General features: G+C 40.1%; 1 protein-coding gene across 7 annotated transcripts in view; it reads right to left on the bottom strand.

The window, feature by feature from the left end:
• Positions 1–20,254, bottom strand: part of IQGAP2 (IQ motif containing GTPase activating protein 2) — a 122,838-nt gene that overhangs the window by 47,138 nt on the left and 55,446 nt on the right. For all 7 annotated transcript variants that reach the window (XM_059836464.1, XM_059836466.1, XM_059836465.1 and 4 more), the window contains exons 3-7: positions 11,751–11,907; positions 10,443–10,520; positions 8,622–8,698; positions 4,042–4,109; positions 3,599–3,712 (exon numbers count right to left, since the gene is read on the bottom strand). In XM_059836464.1, coding sequence (XP_059692447.1) covers positions 3,599–3,712; positions 4,042–4,109; positions 8,622–8,698; positions 10,443–10,520; positions 11,751–11,907 — 494 coding nt within the window. The remainder of the gene's footprint in view (positions 1–3,598; positions 3,713–4,041; positions 4,110–8,621; positions 8,699–10,442; positions 10,521–11,750; positions 11,908–20,254) is intronic.

The following is a 20,254-nucleotide window of genomic DNA, read 5'->3' as shown; positions in this document are numbered from 1 at the left end:
ACAGAGCCAGGACAGGTGACCCAAACTGACCAAAGGGATATTCCAGACCATGTGGCACCAAATTCAGTGTAAAAGTGGGGGAAAGAAGGAAGAGGGGGACATTTGGAGTAATGGAGTGTGTCTTCCCAAGTCACCATCATATGTGATGGGGTCTGGCTGTCTTGGAGATGGCTGAACACCCGCCTGCTCATGGGAAGCACTGAATTAATTCCTTGGTTTATTTTGCTCGTGTCTGTGGCCTTTGCTTTTCCTATCAAGCTGACTTTTTCTTAGCCCATGAGTTCTCCTGCTTTTACCCTTCTGATCGTGCTGGTTGGGGAGTCAGTGAGGGACTGTGTGGGGCTTGGCTGCTGGCTGAGGTTAACCATGATATGGTTAATATTTTACTGACAGAAAATAAAACATTATTTATGTTTTATCATTCAAGTCCTATTTTATTTAGAAGGCAATTACATGTAGGAATTGAAAGGCAAAAAACATCCAGCAGGCCTTTCAGGGTCCTCAAAACACAGGAAAAAGGGAAAAGAGTGCCATAGGATTCACCACCAACACTGATCAGCTTAAGTGTTAAGCCCTTCCTTTGAGAAATAAAAAGCTTCCTCTACTAAACAAATAGATGACTACAAGAATTTAAGAGTCACAAAAAAAACTCATGTGTTTTCACACTGTAAATTTGCATGAGTGTACAAATTCAAAACCACTTATAGCTGAATTAGATGTGGAGTAGTAGCTAACACACCCCACAAATTACTCCCTGAACACGTTTGGCCCTAAGATCAGTCTAGATGAAGGACTTGCACTAGAGCTGCACTTTATCTGGATCTTCATGCCACAAAGAGAATCCAGTGCCTGTCTGGTGGCACATTAATCTCAAATATTTTACAGACTTTACTACACAAATCGTAAAATTCCTGAAAACTGTGTATCTAGATCATATCCCAAAAGAGGAATATTGCAGCTCCCCATTTATCAGCACAGCAGCTTGCCTAGGATTTACTCTCATGCCACCAAGGAGATGTGTAAAGGGAAAGCTCAATGACCATCTTTCCTTACTTTGTCCATACTTACTTTCTACTTGGCCTGCATTGTGTTGCTAAAGTATGAGAAAAGCATGCAGTAAAAAGAGGTTTTTTGTATTTGGATTAAGTTTAACTGAAGGTCTAAATATCTGAGTCTAAAAGATTTAAACTTCTCTCACTTTATAAAAGAAAGCAGACATGCTTCAGAATTTGAGGTTCTAGGAAAAAAAAGGAGCACACAAATTTAGGGAAGTCAGACAAAAGATCATATCACTGAACACTCAGCAGGGGCAAATGAAGGATGAAGTGAAGATATACACCCTCAGAGATGGCAGCTACTGGAACTTCCATAGCTGTTGGTGGATAATCCAGTGCTCAGCACTGGGCTCATGCCAGAAGGTTGTTCTAGTATTGTTTTACTCTAGCTCAGCAGAATACAGCTGGGCAGTAGAAGCAGCTAGCATGGTGCAGGAGGTACAAGCAGAAAAGCACCCTGGTTTCATTTGTCATCGAACTTTGTGAGAAGACAAAGTTCACACTGAGCCTGAGGAAAAGGTTTTTCATTGAGAGTGATAATCACTGGAACAGGCTCCCCAGGGAAATAGCCACAGCATCAAACCTGACAGAGTCCATCCAAGGAGCATCTGGACAATGCTGTTAGCTGTATGGTTTAGTTTTAGATAATCCTGTGCAGATCAGAAACTTGGACTCAATTGTCCATGTGGGTCCCTTCCTGCTTGAGGCATTCTGTGGTTCTGTGTACATCCATATCCACTCCAAGGGACTGAGAAAACTGTCCTTAGACACATATATGATCCAAACATCCTTATATAACAAAACACATAGGAAGAGTGTTATCTCTTCCACATTTGTGTAAGAGGCTTCGGTAACCTAAATGGAGCTAGCAAAAAGCAGTCAAAAGATATGTTCAAGATTAGGAGAGAATCAAACAGATATTGGTAGGTGTGACCCACCTACCAAGAGAAACAATGAGAAGCCTGATTGGACTTGAGAGAGCAGGCTGGAAGCTTAAAATAAGAGAGAGGTTTCCTTGCAGAATAAGCTCTCTGTGAAAGCACCTCAACTTATTCTTCCCATGCTGATTCATACTATTGCTGGCAGCAGAGTAGGAGTCATCAGCAGTTGTTCCACATTTGCATCTCCTTTTGCATACTCCACTTAGGAAGAAGGATGGTAGACCCCTTCCTTTGGCAGGATCTCCATTACCCAACCCCACTAGTGTGTGAGGGTTCCCACAGCAGATGTTTCCTGTCGTGGGGCAGGGCATGTTATCTGCAGCACAATCCTTGCTCAGAGGGTCAGAACCAGTGTCAGGAAACCCTGCTTTTCTAAGATTGAAAACACTTCCCAAGTTAAAGGAAGCCCTACACACTAAAATAAGGCTTTCAGTGAAGGATGTTTCTTCTTCAGGGGAAGAAGCCCTTTCATCTTTAGTGGAGGGAGACCTATGAAAAAATGCTTGGTAGTCACTAAATATCTAAAAATCTGCTAAAAAAACTCCTGCCACTTCAAAAAGCAGCATTTTAAGATCTAGCTTTGGTGAAGCATGCACATATTAAGCAGGCTTCAAAAAATACAACACAGACAATGTGAATCAACATCAAGTGTGTATTAAGTTAGTGTGCTGAAATTTTCAGAGCCTAAGTAATATCATGAACCAGCTTGCCATTCTGCAGGGTTGAATAAAGTAGCAAAGACAACCCTCCTGTTTCTCAGTTTACCTTTCTGAAAAGACTAGGATCTTGAAATAACTAGAGCTCAAGTGTTGATTTAAGGGAACACACTTGATTTCATATCATTTAAATTCAAGCAATTTTTTTAGGAATGTATCACTTCACACACAAAAAAAAAGTGATATAGAGAAAAACACCAAGACTTATACATGAATAGGCATGAGCAGCAGAAAAAACATTTAATTCTGTTTTTGAATGGAAGCTGTTCAAGACAGACTCAAAAGAACCCTAACTGTCCAGCAGGGCCTACCCTCCAGCAGGGCTCTACCACGCAATGGGTCACACACCAGTGGCCAGACAGATTGAAAGCTACCCATGGAAGCTTGTATATTCCAAATATACAACACCATATGTGAAAGAGTTGACTGTCTGGAACAGTGACTTCTCCTCACAGCAACCTGTTTAGGTGTTTTAGGAAAACTGCAAAAGGCAAAAAACAAAAAGAGGGGGCACAGAGAAGGCACCATGATGCCATGCCTGTCTTCATTGTATTCATATGGTGCAGAGGCACTCACAGAGGTCAATTCATTATTCTAGAGGAGCACTACCTACCAGAAAACATTAAACATAAAAAACAAAACCATCAAAATATAGTGAGAAATCTCTGCTTTTGGAAGCACTTCTCATGGGTCAATGGAGATACCAAAAAAACTCAGACTGCAAATTTTGAAGAGGCCTTTTAACAATGAAGCAATGTGGTAGTGAAAACTTGTTTTCTTTCCTTTCTAGCTACTAAGAGGTGGCAAACTAAGTGAATGAGAGCACAGAAAATGTGTTTTTAGCATTCTGTCAAAGCATTTAGTAGCGAACAGGAGTCACACTTACAGGCAGCTTCGTCCACTGATAATTCACTGGCCAGAATCCCACCAATTTTACTGAAAGATGGCATCTGTATACCGTATTTTTCTAGCTCCTTTCTCATGTTGCTGATTTCTTCCTCTATTCAGACCAAAAAAAAAAAAAAAAAAAAAAAAAAAAAAAAAAAGGAAATATTGTCAGAACAGAAGCATGCCAATTTCATTATGAATAACCATCCCTACAAAGATGTTTCTGAAAGTGCTTCTGAGAAGATTTCCTCCCTGTTTTGAAGGACTCTAAGATATGACAAGTATTCAATGAAAACTCCCTCCCTTCTGGGCAGCCTCCCACCTGTTTAATTTGTAACAATGTTGTCAGAGGAGAGAGGCCATAATAGAAATACTGTACAATGTTAGAGATTTTCAGTGTAAAAAACCATCTAACATCTGATTAGATAAGCATCTTTTTACCTGTGAAGTCTACTTTTCCCAGAAGGTCCTGGATCTGCGGAGCGAGTCCTAGTTTGAAGAGATATAAACTGCAAAGAAGAAAATTAGGCTTTAAAGTTCTGCATGTGGGTGAGAAGTTTGCTTTCTGCACAAAAGCACTTTTATGAAGCTTGTCCTTTAACCTTTGACTTACATGTGGCAATACAGAATAAATTGACACTTCTCTTTTCTTATTCTGTATTTTTAAGTCTTACAGAAAGAGAAATCTTTTATTTCCAAGAAGCATCTCTAAGAGAGAGGTACTCTCAGTGTATCTCAGGTCACAGGGGATGTATATACAAGGAAAAAAACCTCAGTGAATGATAGGTAAAGAAATGCAAAAGCCAATACTGGGGGAAAATCAAGATCTGAAAGCATTTTAGCACAGCTTATATCTTTGGATCTATGCTCTAGTTTAACTTGCATTAATTACACCCCTGTAATTACTAACAGAAGAACACATAAATCACTGACACTCTTCTTACTAAGGGTAGAGGAACAAGTCCACCCAACACCTTCTCAAGACATTTGTGTCTTTAGCTATTTTACTCTTGGAAAATGAAGAATGTTGATTTAATGTTCTATCCAAGAACTAATACTTTCATTTAAATGTAGCATGAAAAATACCTTCACTCATTCCTAGAGCTCTGGGGTGCTATTGGAACTAAAACAGCTGAATACATACATATTTTCTCAGTAGCTTCCAAACACAAGGCATGTATTATCTACATAGGGTTGATGTTTCTATAATTTATCAGTTGAATTCAATAAACAAGTGAGTTAAGCAAGAAAGAATAAAAAAACGTAGGTTTTTAAAACTGTACTTAAATAATACATTCTTCCATAAGGATTGGTTTTCACCTCTTTTCAAACTTACTTCACCCCAGCATCGTTTGTTGCAAATGAGCTTTGTTTTAGGGGTTTTGTTTCTAGAGAAGCATATTTGCTTCTGTGTTTTGTTGTAAAGGGGATTTTTTGCTACTAGCAAATTATGGAATGACATTTCAAAGCATGTATTGTGTAGCTGTTGTATGTATTTAGGAGCACAGGGAACCCACATTTATCTTCCTTGCTCCCACAGCTACTCCTCTGTCCTGCCCCCATCTGGATGAACACAACAAAGGATCTCAGGTAGGTCAACCTGCCTTTACAGCCTCTCAAAACCATTGCTGATACCATTCTTATATTTCAAATCTGTCTAAAATGTAAATTAGCTTTTTCGGGGGCAAAAAAGCACATAGATTTTAGAAGACTATAGTAATGAACTGGGTTCCTCTGTTACCCTGGTCTGCCTTCCGGTCTTCCTGAGTGAAGAAAGATTTTGCTCCAAGTTTGAGACAGGGACACAATCCTGTCTGAAAGGCTGAGTGTCATACAAACAGTTATGGAAATCAGTAGCTGATGGTGCTGACTCTTTTTTGGGTCACCACAACAAAAAGATTCAAGAAGAAAGAGTGCTATGAACATTAAAGAATTTTTGTTTTTTGCTGTTCAGCACTTCCAGAAGGATGTTGAATCATGTATGGTATTTCCTATACTCCTTTGTTTGGATAAACTTATTAACCACCAGATGGTGCTGAAAATGTTCTTCTAGTCTTGCTGAGAACACAAAGACACTTCCCTGAATTAACATATAATTTCACTTGAAACAGCTTGCTTAATGCTTTTGTTGTGTAACTTGAACTTCAGAAAACACACAAAGTCAAAAGCAGGGGTCCCCATGGTTAAGAAAACTGAATTCATCAGGAGCAAGGGGCAAACAAAGGAGAAAGAGCAGTTCCTAGGTAAAACTCCTTTCAATAGAAAGCATCACTCACAGAACTGCATCTCATATCAGGCAGATGTTCCAAGGACTTGTTTTATGATTGGCTCATGTATAACATGCTGTGAAAAACAGATCTGAAAATAGCATGTTTTTTCTTTTACAGCATGCTTGTTATTCTGCTGCTTCTTAGGAAAACAATGTTTAGAAGCAGTCCAGCTTCTAGAGGGATAGTTTGGGTAGATATAGCAGTGGTCTTCTTGCAAAGATAATTTGAAAACTAAATTTTTCAGGGAAAAAAATATCTACAAGCACTGCTATTTATGAATAAGAATCACTTAGCATCTTAATTTAAATGAAGCTGTTCTTAACCTCATTTAGTGCAGGAACAAGCACAAGTCTGCTTTCACCAAAAAAAATGGTGTAAGTAATGGAATCTATGCCTTTTTATTTTTCAGGTCAGAATCAGAAGTTTTAGTTCTAGCTCTACCACTAATTTCTTCCTGGCCTTTAGCCCAGTCAATACTTCAAGTATTGATGTTTCAGTGACAGAAATGCAAGAGGTAATTACATTCAACAGGAATATAATAAGAAACTGTTTGCTAAGTAGCTCCTTCCTGGCCAGAGCAGTGTTGTATTTGACACCTCAAGTCATCCCACATGCTTTAAGGGCAATTTCAGACTTGAATCAGGACATACCCTAAAACTATATTTAAACCATCATGCTTAGAGTACCCATCTATCTTCAGGCCTTCTAGCAGCAAAAGATCAGCAAAACAATAAACAGCCAATGACTTCTCCTGAAAAATATTATTATTTCAGATGTCAAATATATGTTTCGGATACAGCTCAGCATTCCTCTGGAGCCAATCCACCTGGGAGCACTGCTGGCCAAGCAAAGCACGCTGTGCTTAATTCTGTTCTTTCCCAAACAGCTTCCAATGTAGCTTGCGTGACATTCAACACTGAGGTTGAGGTTTGATTTGAAAGACTAAAGTGAAGGATGTCTGGCATGCATTTTAGGAAAAAGTATGGAAATAAAGCTCAATCATTGTTTCTTCTATTCTTACATCCTGCACAGGATGCAGGCACAGAGGACTACAATCTCATGGGAAAGCATCATAAATAAAAGCATTCCAGGCCTATTCCTCTTCAGTATGGCATGACCCATTTGATATAAAGTCCATTTCTAAAATAATAGCACTAAAAAAACCACTAAAAACATAATAAATACACAGGTACAGAGCTGGAGGTTTGTGTTGATATGCATCAAGAAAAAGTAATTTAAACAGGACTAACTTCTAAGTGAAAGCTGAGACAACACTGACCAATTCTGGTACTGCATAAATCCTGGGGCATGCCAAGATGGAAAAAGGAAAATTTTTACCATAGGTCTATCCACTGTAAACCTCAGCTCAGGATAAGAGGTATTGCCACTGCAATGATTAGGCAGATACTAAGAAGATATTTGATGGAGCTGTTGTTTATGTAGCATTCAAATCCAGAGTTAAAAATGTCCTATATACACGAGAGAGTAATCATTAAAATTAAATGTGTTCTTGCACCTCCTGCAAAACGTTTGAGCTGGTCCATAACACAGCTGGGGGGTGTGGGGCACACAGCCCACTGAGTCAGCCTGACCTGGTTTAGGTTGTAGCCCCACATATTCTCTTTAGGAAATCACTTCAAGCTTACACAACACACTTGCTGTCAGAACAGACTGCACTACCAAGTTACAGGCAAGAACCACCCTCAAATATTCCTGGTGTCAATTCCCAGTTAATAGTACACCAAGTACAATAATTTCAAGGGGTAACTCTTGTCAAAGATGGCAAAAATATACTGGGCTGTCAAGTATGACCACCTGGCATGTTCAGCAAATACAGTGAACTTTAGTGGTAAGTCCTGTTTACTGGGAGTGAGTGCACATCCCGCAATGCAAGAGTGGGCACATAACTTCAAGGATTAACCCTAAAAAAGTTTCAATAAAGCATGTATTGAATAGTTTCTGTCTTATAGCCCTGGAGCAGCTGATGTGCCTTTGAACACCATTAGAAACAGAGAAGAAAGTTTGGAGTGCAAGTTAATTCTGTTCTGTGAAAGATTAGTGCCAAAAATACTTAAAGGGAAAGGTCTCTGTGTGCAAGAAATTAACTAGAAAAGCCACAGGAGGGTGGAGCTGTCTGCCAACAACATTGCACCTCACACCAGGGACAGCACAGGGCAGATGTTTTTGTGCTAAACATAAAGAAAATCCTTAAGGCAGAACAAAAAAAAAATTAATCACTACTTTCAAGGGTGTAGTCAAAGCTTCTCTGACTTTACGTTAAAAGTCAAGTAGCTCAGAATTTTGAAGTCTTTGAGAATTTATCATTTTTACATGAATTACCACAGAATACAGTAATTATTTGCTTCAGTTTTGGACAAAAACACGTCAGTTCATTATTATTTTTACTCTGATCAGCATGTCTGCTCCACGGTTTTACTAATGTTTTGCTAAGTTTCTGTTAATTTGTTTGATTTCTGTTGGAAGAATGTATTTTGAAATTGTATGTTAATTTTACAAGGGAGTGTACCATTGAGAGAGGGATGTGTGTGGTAAATTCAGTAGTCTTTGATTTCTATTTTGAAAGTTATTTGTCCAATAGACCTGAAAAAGTTCAACTTTAGTCTCCAACTTAAAACAAATGAACTTGAAAATTCTGACAGGTTTTGATATACTGGTTGTCCTAAAACCATTTCAAGACTTGCACTCCAAACTTTGGCAGTTACTATAACTTTTATACCTGTCAGCAGTTACCTTAGAGCGTGAATACAGTATATCATCCTAGGGATGTTTTTCCGATCATAGACATCCGTAGTCTCTGGATAAAAGATCTAAAATGCAAAGAGCACATAGTCAAAAGAGAAGACTTATTACTGAGCAGAAACATTTACTCTGCAGAACTGTACCTTAAATTTACAGAATTTCAGCTGCTACTTTTATACAGCTATGAGTCACATCTCTTCTGATGTTATTTTAACTTAATCAGTAGTTTTCATAAAGAAGAGCTAAATAAAGCATAAAAGCTACTTAATAAGAGGGGGGAAAAGGAAGATGAGCAGGCAGGATTTCAAGAAGATTTTTAGAAAATGTCCTTTGGCATAAGCTCAGCCAGTAGTGCTTGTCCTCTACAGACATGCAAAATCTGGAATGCAGTTTACAATTTGCAAAGCCTCATTACAAACCAAACCTATCAAGTACGGTTTAAAAATGCATAATTCTAATTGCCAGCACCCTCAACTTTGTGAATACATCATTTGCAAAGGAAGATATTTAGAGAGAGGAATATTAAGCAATTTAGCCAAGAAGTCACATCATAAGTTCCAGTTCTGGTTCTACCACTAATTTGTTCCTGGCCTTGGTCCCAGTCACTGAACACTGTTTCTCCACAGAAATATAATAAAAAGACTTAGTTAACCGTGAGAGTTGGCAGCATGCTTCCAGCCTCGGCTGGTCACTCGGGGCTGCACTCTCCCATGGTTAATAGGACCAGACTGAGTAAGACAGGAGCACAGTGCCCTCTTCATCATTTGCTCAAAACAGCTTTGTGAGGGAGAATTGGGAAAGCTTTTGGCCATCACCATCCTTTGCGACAGAAACACAATCTTTCAGAGGAGAAAAGGCAGGGTGGAAATCAGCCAGCTGAACTGAGGGCTGAAAGACTCAACTGGAAAAAAAAAAAGCCTGACCTGGAAAGGGTAGGACACCTTCCCGTCTCTCTGGCATTTCTGATGGCAGTCATGAGTACTCTCTTTTGGTTATGAGCACCTGCAGAGTTTGCCTACAGTAGCTGACCCTTGGTCCATTCAGCCCTTCAAGGAGCTGCCTGAGCATCCCCACTGTGCCTGACCACAGTGCCTCAGGCAGCACTCAGGCTGTGGGCACCCAGGCACCCTGGGGTGGGGAACTGCCACCTTGGCCTGTGTGTGGCTGCCAGAATGTACAAACAAGCAGCAGAGGTGTTTGCACACAGACCTTTCTTAAAGGATTTTTGTCCAAAATAGACTCACTGGTGCCCAGAAACAGCAGCAGAGGGGAGAGATGACAAGTGAAGGCCCGCAAGGAGGAAGGTAAATACAAGAGGTGACCCAGGAAAGCGGCTGGTGGAAGAAGAGCAGCAGCACAGTCACGCAGATGCACTGAAGGGTGCAAGAACAGTCTGGAAACAGGGTAGAAGCAGAGAAACTGGCACGTACAGTAAGAGGAGGAGGCAGCAAGAGGCACGATGCGAAGAGGTAACCTAAAGGAAGCAAATATTTAAGTTTTCTGTTTTAAACTATGTTCCTTCTAGGCCCCCCCCAAGACTCCATTAGCAGTAAGGTATCAAGTGTTTGAGCTAGCTCAAACACTGCTAGTGTCCCTGCCTCAGCCCACACACTGCCAGCAGCAACACAGGACTGACACTCCCTCTGCTTTCCACATTACCTTCTCCTCAGATTTGTTTTTTGAATTACCCCTTCCCTCTCGACTTCCTATAAGGAACTGTTTGTGCTCAAGCAAAGGAAAGGGGATCTCAGTGACCAATGATTTGAGCTAATGATTTTGTTTAAATCTCTTTGCTGAAATTTAAAGGCTTACCTTAGGCAGACCAATGGACTCCATTGCTCTTAACCACTGCACAGTGTTGTCAGTGTGTCGAAAATGAAGGCCAGATCTCTATTAGAAACACAGAAGATTATGAAAGTCAGATTAAGAAAACTCTCTACTTATTGATCCTCCTGTTGTTTCCCAGTTTTGTATCCTGAAGTCGAGTTCACAGAATTTTCCCTTATTTGAACCCAGAGACCAAAGTGTAACAGCTTCAATTTTGCTAATGAAGCATCCTAACACATAAACAGCTCCACACTGAGTTCAGCTCATTCTTTCATGTTACATAAGCCAGATTTGTACCCATCAGGGTGGACTGTGATTGACGTATCAGTACACTGAGTGCCCAGCTCAGTACAGAGCACTCCTGTAGATTATCCTCCTCCTGCGTGGGAGCTCTCCTCTCTCACCCATGAAGTAGAAATTTGTACAGTTCTTCAGTATTCTCTGGGAGTAGAGGTTGGATGTCAAAGACAAGGAACCAAAACACAAAGGTGGTAACACTGCTCAGCACTACCATGAAGAGCAGATAAGGAAGTCTTGGAACTGTTCAGTTCTACCTGAATACCTGACCTGACCCTCCCTAAAGCCTGTGCAAGCTGCATAAGAACAGAGTGGGAAAGTATTTTTTATTTTCATTTCAATGTTAACTTTTAGGGTAAAGGGAAAAAAGGAATCTCTCAAGTTTTTGAGATTTTCAAGGGAAACATTTAAATGTAACTGGAATTCTTAACCATAATTTTTTTTTCTGCCCCCTCTACATGATGAGATAATACATTCTATAGTGGGACTACTGTGCATGAGTGTACATATCTTTGTATTATTGAGGTTCTTGGAGCTAGCAAAAGCCTGCACAGGGAACAAGCTAAGCTCAGTTATTGGGAGCTTTCTCTTGGCTTCTTATTGTTAAAATTGATAAAACAAACACAAAGATCAAATGAAGTGAATTTCAACATACAAAATGAAGAAAGTCTGAAATAGTTGTCAAATTGCTTTTGACTTCTATTCCTAATGAGAAATAACTTTATCAGTTGAAAAGCTCATGATTTCCATGGAGCCAGAAGTGTCATTTGTACAGCTTTAAAAACTTGAAACAACACCAGAACAATTTTTCTAGGGGTAGAATATTTCTAACTTATCATACAGGCTTCCTGCAGCTGTGCATCTTCTATCTAGTCCCTACAGCCTTAAAATAAAGATACAGAAAGCTAACCAGCCATGCTTGGGAATCTTTAAGAGCTGGAAGACGAACATTGCTGGGTTTTGTCATCCTGGTGAGAGAACTGAGAAAGTTATTACCTTGTAGCGTGCCTGCTCCACATCATAGATCTTTTTGTCTGACACCACATTAGGTGCAAAGAATTTTGCAAGCTTGGCAAGGTAAACACCATTTCTTAAGCCTTCTTCCAGTTCCGTAGTTGGGGGCAGCTCTTCGTCCAAGCAGACCTCCATCCATCTACAGAGACATTTGAGAAACATTGTTATTTGGGTTTTAATATGAGTTAGAGCTTTTGCCTACAGCTGTCATACTTTAAATGTCGCTGCCACAATGTTATTATAACAGAAAAGGACAAGGGCTAAGGAGAAAATTCTCACATTCATTCACATGGCATATCAAAATGATTAGGGGTCATATCAGTGATTGTAAGCCATCCATAAGCAAAGAGCATGCTTTGAAGTATTCACACCCCAGGGAGTCTAACTCAAATATTTTGAACAATACTAGGCTTTTGAATTAACAGTCATTAATGCTGAAAACTAGAAGAAAACTAGAAGAAAACATGGAGTGCATTATTGATGTTTGCATTTAAAAAAACCTCTGTGATTTCTATGCCAGCGCTGAACCTCATGAGCATCAAGGACAGCAGGGTTCTGGGCGAGGCAGGCTCCTGCAGCCAATGTGCTGTGCAACACAACCTCAAGCAATGCCCAGCTCAGTACTGAGCACTCCTGTGGATTATCCTCCTCCTGCATGGGAGCTCTCCTCTCTCACCCATGAAATGCAGTACTGGTGCCAGAGGGATGAGTGAGGGCTTTGTGGAAAAGCCCAAGGTAATTTACACATTTGAGGTCCGCCTGGCAGTAAGCAGATTGAAACATGGCTTCTTGTTAGTGGCAGTGATTAAATCCTCCAAGGTCAGAGAATAAACTAAACTCTGAGTTTAACTCAACTAGTTATGCGTTTGAGACTTAAGATGTGATAGACATGGTGCTAGACAGAAAACATTATTAATTGAATACATAACCAGTTCAGAAGGCAAATAACAGACATGAAACCATATTATCCAGCATGTTTATATTGAGTAGCCAAGAGAAATTGCTTCCAAAGCATTTCCAAGAAAGATTAGTCTCTTAATCACTGAACCAGAAGTTCCTTACATTGGTGGTCTAAGTGCTTTGGCCCTATGATATTATTCTTATTTCCAGCAGCTAAATCACATTACAAGAGCTTTAAATCTGCTTAGTTCTTCAGTGTTGTTTTTTATTTGCTTAGTCAAACTCTCATGCTTTTAGGACATTAATATCAATACAAATAAGAAAGCTGAAGGGCAAGAATAAAGTTGAAGACATTATTTCATTTGCTTACTGTCACTAAGGCAGCATCACTGTAAGCAAGACAGCATTACAAATCTAACATCACCTCCACAGGGGTGACTTCAGAAACCAGAAATCTTGGAGCCAGGTTGGAAATGAGCCAGTTTTCACTCCGCCATGTAGAAGAAGAAAACTCACTACATAATTTTGTTTCACATTAAAACTCAAGACTAATGTTCTACTCCATTCCACTTTTGGATGTGTTACAGGACATACAAAACTTGTTTCACTGAAGCACAGACTAGCCAAATAGCTCTTTAGGAAAACAACACTCATAAATCCAACACAATATCGCAAGAACTGCACTAAGCAAGTGTCATTAGGAGAATTGTATACTGCAGTAAAAAAGCTGCTTTAGTGAAGAGAATTATATTCCTGATGAGTTTCCCAGCTTTATCCTGTGCTACATGTTTGCGTGTTATGGATCCATGCCAAGGGTCCCAAAATGGCATTTTAGAAACTAAATAGATTTATACACTAAGGCATCACACTTGGCATCTCCAAAAAAGACAAGGAAGAATATGCATAGGTGTACTTCTAAGCAAATATGATTTTTACCTGAGCCAGTTACCTTTTCTATAGAATTTATTTCCTAGAATGTGACTTCAAGAAAAAGAATTGGAGAGATAAGGATCAGGAGCTTGCTGAACCACAGCAGGTATTCACTATGAGCCACAGCTGACTCTGCTATTAAATGGACCATCTCCAGAGATCTGAACTGTGTGCTCAGAGCAGCATTTTGTACCTTACACTAGATTCTTTGCACTTCTAATTATCAGTTTTCTTGTGACGTCTCAAGTCCAGGGCACCAACAAAATACTGCATTGGAACTGTTTTTGAAGAAGATACACACAAGTGTCCACATGGAATTTCTTTTCTTCCTTACAGTACAAAAATTTACTACTTTTATATAAAACTGAGTTCTAAATGAGATGCTAATCTAAAGTGAAAACTACTCCTTGGCTTGTCAAACCTCTTGTAATTCAACAGTAAAACTGTCGTGGGTTTTTTTCCAGCATGGTGTAAAATTAATCTGGAACCCTCCTGTTCTAGTTAGGGAGGCTACTGTGTCTAACAGGTAGATGCAATAGCTTGAGGAACAAACAGGAAACAGTATGAGGATGCAAAGAAAGCAGAAAGAAGAAAAAAGATAACGAAGAATACAACTATCAAACCAACAAATCCAGGTAAATATACAAGGGAATAAATATCTTTTGAGAAGGAGAATGTTAGTAACTCAGAGGAAAAAAGACGGGAAAAACTAGAGAGAACTAAGTGGAGCAGGCTTGAAAGATGCAAACTTTCTTTTCCATTTATACCCAAAAATCTGTAAGTTATATCTACTCTAGAAAAAAATAGGGGTCTGAAATAGGGCACTGAACAGCATTTGGTAATCTGTGTCCAAGACTGAGAACACAGCTATACCTGTATTACATGTGAGATATGTTTTACCAATGTCTGGAAGTTGCAGAACTCAGCTACAAACAAGATCTACTGTGAAAGGATTTACTGTGTTTTGCACATGTTTAATCAGAGGAAGGAAAAACCTCAGGATTTTAATTAAATCCTGCTAGAATACAAACAACTTTGTAACTTAGTTATGCAAGCTGCTGGAAGGTGCTACAAGTATTTTGCAGAGCCTTCTCTTCTCCAGGCTAAACAACCCCAACTCTCTCAGCCTGTCCATACAGAAGAGAAGCTCCAGCCCACTGACCAATTTTGCAACCCTCCCCTGGGATCTGCTGGACTGATTCAGAGCTGATGCAGCACTGCAGCTGGGGTCTCAGCAGAGGGGCAGAATCCCCTCCCTGCCCTGCAGCCCACACTGCTCTGGACACAGCCCAGGACACGTGTGGCTCTCTGGGCTGTGAGTGCCCATGGCTGGGTCATGGTGAGCTTCCTGTCAACCAGCATATCTATGCTGCTTTTCTCCCCAATGCTTCTTGCAATTAGAGAAGTTTTGTACCCTTTCCCCTGATTCAGTTAAAAGGCAGTAGTGGTTTTAAACATAAAGAACCATTACTTCCAACCTTGTGAGATTCTGCTTTTTAAGACATAGTTTGGTGAGTTTATGAAGGTTATTATATGACATGGTACAGTCAGCAGGAGCAGACTGGATTGAGAAAACCAGAAATGCTTCTACTTTAATTTTGTTAAGTGAAATCGAGAATATCCACATGACAGAAAGGATTTATAGATACCTTTGGAGCAATTTATTTTGCTTCAAGGCTAAAGAAGCAGCATTGCTTTTGGCTCACCTACTGTTTTCCTGAGCACACAGAACTGCAGCATCAGGAGTTTAAAGGTGATGCATCAGCATCACCTTTAAATCTCTTGCAGAAACTGTTGCCCAAAAAAAGTAATTAATATTGTTGATACATATGATGAGGGGTCTATAACTCAATCTTAGTATGTTTTCCTTCAGTAAGAAGCTAGTGGAATAAGGCTGTTATAGCTATCAAATGTGCACAGGCATTTCTACCATCCCTTTTTAACAGTTTAGTCCCATAACGGTACTTTTAACATCTTTAACTTAATGACTGAGGTAGGCCATGAAAAATTTACACAATGGTGAACATGACGGTTTATTTGGTCTCTCATTTAAGCTAAACTCAACCCCAGGTCCATAGTGGACAGACAAAAGTCAGCCTCAGGGAGCAGAGTAAAGCATACAGCATCACTGAAGTTCTGGGTAGTACTATCTAAACTTAAAATCATTCAAACAGTCCTACAGTTCTACCCATGCCAGTTATAGTCTTGCTGTCTGGATAAAACATGCATAAGCAGGTGTTTCCTAAAGATAGGTACTTGGAAATGCATAAGTAGAGCCCACTTTGATTTTTATAACACTGCAGTCCTTGCCAACACACAAAAAAAGGATTTGCCTCAGACAAAAAAGCAAACCTAGATCTGATCAATGAAAATATATCTCCAAAACTTCAGTTCCAATACATAGTACTAGAGACTCAGCCAGGAATGAGTATTGAGTGAGTATTTGCTTTGCTCAGTTTTGTTTTAACTCTTGACAATCCATGGCAGAGCTGTTGGGCAGTGAATTTCTGGCAGGATAACAATGATGACTTCTATGCCAGACTCAAGAGCAACAAACAGCATGCCACTGACCAGGAGATCCAGTTTCCACATTTGACTATGTAAGGGAACAGATGGCCCAGAGAGGTTGTTGAGTCTCCCTCGATGGAAATATTCAATAACTGGCTGGACTCGATACTGTGCAATGTGCTCTGGGACGACCCTGCCTGAGCAGGGAAGCTGGACCAGATGACTGACTGTGGTCCCTCCCAGCTTTAACCATTCTGTCATTGTGTGAAAACAGCAGCAGTAAAATTATCTCAGACTGCATTTTAAAACAAAACCCCCCTGCTGAATCTCATTCAAGGCAAGGTCAAGGGAACTGGAAGCAACAGTGCTGTACTATGAACTTAACCAGTAATGAAGTAGTCATTGACAGTCTGTGTGGTCAGCAAAGCAGACACACAGGTCAAGAGACTGGAAATGCTGGAGTCAGTGTTCAGCAGAGAAGAGAGGACCCAAAGGCCATCACATTCAGCACACAATGGCGCAGTAAAATTTATACTTTTGCTGCCCTGCCCTTTCAGATTTATGCAGCAAAATGGATCCAAGGGCATCAGGTTAGTACCCCGTGGGAAGCAGACCTTCAAAGAAGAAAAGATGGGACTCCAGAGCCAAAGCTCAGGGCTTTGCTGCAGCTCCTGTGGAAAAGGTATAGTGAATACAAGATAAACGTAAGTTACGACTCATTTATTACCTCCCTTGCTCACAACCACAGCCTTTCAACCTAGTTCAGCACAAGTGAAACAGACTGCTGACCTAGAGAGTACAATGTGGTCAATTTGTTCCAAAGAAAAATATCTCTTTGCTAGAAAATAGTAGTAACCACAATCAGACCCAAAGCAAAATGTTAGACTCTAGCTTTAAATGTCTGTGAAGTGGTGGAAGTGGCTTAAATCAAAACTTTTACTTTGAGATATGCAAAAATACACAACAATCTGAAGCACATGAACTCATAATTTAAAATTCCACACTACTTTGTCTCTAATTTCTGAAGCTACATATTTGTTAAGAAATCTCAGCTCCTAAATTTCCATTTGCTTAAAAAAACCGTAATTTTCTTTTAGCTGCCAACATTCCCTTCAACATTATTTGTTTTATAAAGGATGGTGACAGCAGCCAAAGCAACCCAGGTGTGTTCCTTGGATGAGTAGAGGGGTGGTGGTACTGTTGATTTGTTTATAAGGAATTTGTTCTCATTATACTGCAAGCTTTAGTATGATACATCTCCTAAACCAGAAAACTTAGGAAAGGTTATGTCACAAACAGCCACAGGCTACTTCCAGGGGAAAAGCAGGCAAAGCTTCCAGCCATTACAGGAAAACAGATACATAAAACTAATAGTTGTATAAAAAATTGCCCAACCTTGGAGGTTTGACTTTCAGGCAGTACAGAGTAGAGTGGGTAGCTGAAAAAACTACTTTCTTCACATCCATTCTTCCCCCCTTCATGTTCTGGTACGTTCAGCCCCAAACCTTTCTTACAGATGAGAGCCTTAGTTCAAGTCAGAGCTGCAGTTCTCTGATGCCAACTTACTCCTGGAGCCAGACACTCTGGAAACATCAGCTTCTAAATTTGAGGGTCTAGATTCATACTCCAGAGACAGTCTCTACTCCATCTAAAATTTTATCCATCCTAAGAATGTACTTTGTCTGAAACAAATCAAACTGTGATTATGGGTCACCACAGCAGTAGGGTGAAGTAAGGTGTGATATAGGTCACCCCAGTCATAAGATCTCTCATGTTACATACAAGAAGTAATGTGAAAGCAGCAACATGGAGGACACCATGAATCACTTGGCTACACAAGGTCTCAGAACCTCAGCACATAAAGAAATTGTCAAATCCTTTGCTAAGAGATTTTGGATAAAATTGCAGTTGTCAATTTTTTTACACTTCCATGAGTGGGTTCAAATTCAAAGCTGCATATCTTTGAATCTCCAGCTAGTGTTAGATTTAACAGCATCTCAACTTTCTACAATCATGATTCCACCAGGGAGGATACTGACTTTCAGCAAGAGCTACACTGAAAACTATGAAATATTCATGTGTGGATTCTTAGTGTATAAATGTTAAAACAATACAGATCTCACTGCCCATTTTTACATTTAGTTGAACTGTGCATGAGCCTGAAGTTTGTTGCGACATTCATTTCCCTGATCAAAGCCCTTCTGATGCATTTCATATTCAATTCAATTAAGCAGAACCTAGGAGCAGTGACGCCTTGCTTGACCTGCACAGCACACTAAACCAGCAATAAATCATATCAGCAACATTTTTCTACACCAGATTTCTGCTGCCATGACAATACTGCCATGTTTACAAAATAATCTTAAAGGTGTTATAAAATTCTGGTGCACAAGATGGCAGCACAGATACTATGCGCTGGTTTAATCTATTTTATTCCAGCCACCCTCTATGTGGGTTAATCAGTGATTAAAGTCCACAAGGCAAGGTGCTGCTCAGGAAGCTGGCTCTGGAGCCATGACCTGGCCCCACTGCCATTGCAGGCTGCATGCACCCAGCAGCAGCCAAGTCCTGCTTACTCAGTAGTCTTTTGGTGGAGAAAAGATGTAAAGACTCTCAACCAACACCACAGCTGACAACAGTAACACACTGCATGTATTTCAGGACAGTCCTCAACCTTAGCAAATGGCAAGGCTTTGTTTTACTGCCTTGTCTGTTTGCAGAGACATTAAGATTTAGCACTGGGTATAAACCACAAACTCCAGGACTGCTATTTGAGAAAATGGTGCTTGAGTGGGGGGGCCAACAAAGCCTAGGCTGATTGCCACAGGGATGCCTCCTCTTTTCCCCCTGCTCTTGGGCAGGCTCCATGGTGCCAAGGTCTGGAGAAGACAGCTGAAGAGGCAGTAGAAAAAGCAGTGCCTGGAAAGGACCTCACCATGGTGGTGGAGACTGATCAACCGCAGCAAATATGTGTTCTTAAGAAACCTCACCTAGTTCTTCTAAGCAGAAACAACAGCACTCAACAGGTTACCTGAGCAAATGAGGTGGAATTATTAAGCCTGTGTTCAAAGGTCTCAGGAGAGGAAAAGTATCTGCTGATTGTATGGTCTGAAGTAGCCTTTTTTTATGCGAAGAACTGGATTTTCATTTGAATGAAAAGGAGAAAAAGGATGGAACAGAATAGTGCTAAAAATCTTGCAAAACCTGTGCAACTAAGTTAAGACAGCTCAGACTGACATGCATCACCCAGCTGCGGTGTCTAGACCAGTTTTAATAGCCTTCTCTTCCAACAGGCAGCAGAGACACAACAGCAGAAACACAAGCATTTCCTGTGTTAGTCTGGCAGTGGTGGCTCAGTAGCCCCTGGAAAGCATAATTTCAGACAGATGACAGACTCAAATCACTAATGCAATTTTAGGTAGTGCAGACAAGCTCTGTAACAAGTCCCACATACAAACATAAAGGGTCTCCCTACAAATAAAACAGAGCTTTTCTCTGAAAAGATGAATTTATCGAAAGAGTTTTTCACAAATCTGTATAGACACTGATTTGATAAACAGAAGCAGACACAGCAATAAAAGCACTTATACAGTACAGCATTTGTACATGTGGAAATGTTGCAAAACACGTTATTCCCCCCCAAACACACCATATTTGCTTTAGGAAAGCACTGCAGGCTGTAGTTTAGACTTTCACATTATACTGTCTTGCTACATGCTACAGAAGTTTTCTTTGCTCTATTGTGTCCTCCTTAGCTACAGTATGGTAATACACTTTAGGGCACCCTCTTAAAACAGCATATGGTATTTCAGACTTACCAATTTAAGAGGTTTTGGCCTGGAATAATCTCATAGTCTTCCAAGCAATCCACTTCAGCAGAAGATGCATGCCCCTGGCAAGTCTCAGAAATGTGGCAGTAAAATAACCAATGAGTCCTGGAGGTAATCTTCACACTTTCTTCACACAATAGTCCCACTAATCTTAAATCACAGTCTTTACTGAAAGCCCACACCCTACCATGGAAGTAATTCCTATCCAAGTCCACAGAAAATAGAGCTACAGTCTCTATGAAGTGATCTAACAGTCATTTTGATGAAGCTTCTACTGAAACTAAATCACAGCTGTCCATTAGGAAACATGCTAACATG

The sequence above is a fragment of the Haemorhous mexicanus genome, chromosome Z, assembly GCF_027477595.1.
Source record: "Haemorhous mexicanus isolate bHaeMex1 chromosome Z, bHaeMex1.pri, whole genome shotgun sequence".
NCBI lineage: Eukaryota > Metazoa > Chordata > Aves > Passeriformes > Fringillidae > Haemorhous > Haemorhous mexicanus.
This window is presented reverse-complemented; position numbering and strand designations above follow the sequence as displayed.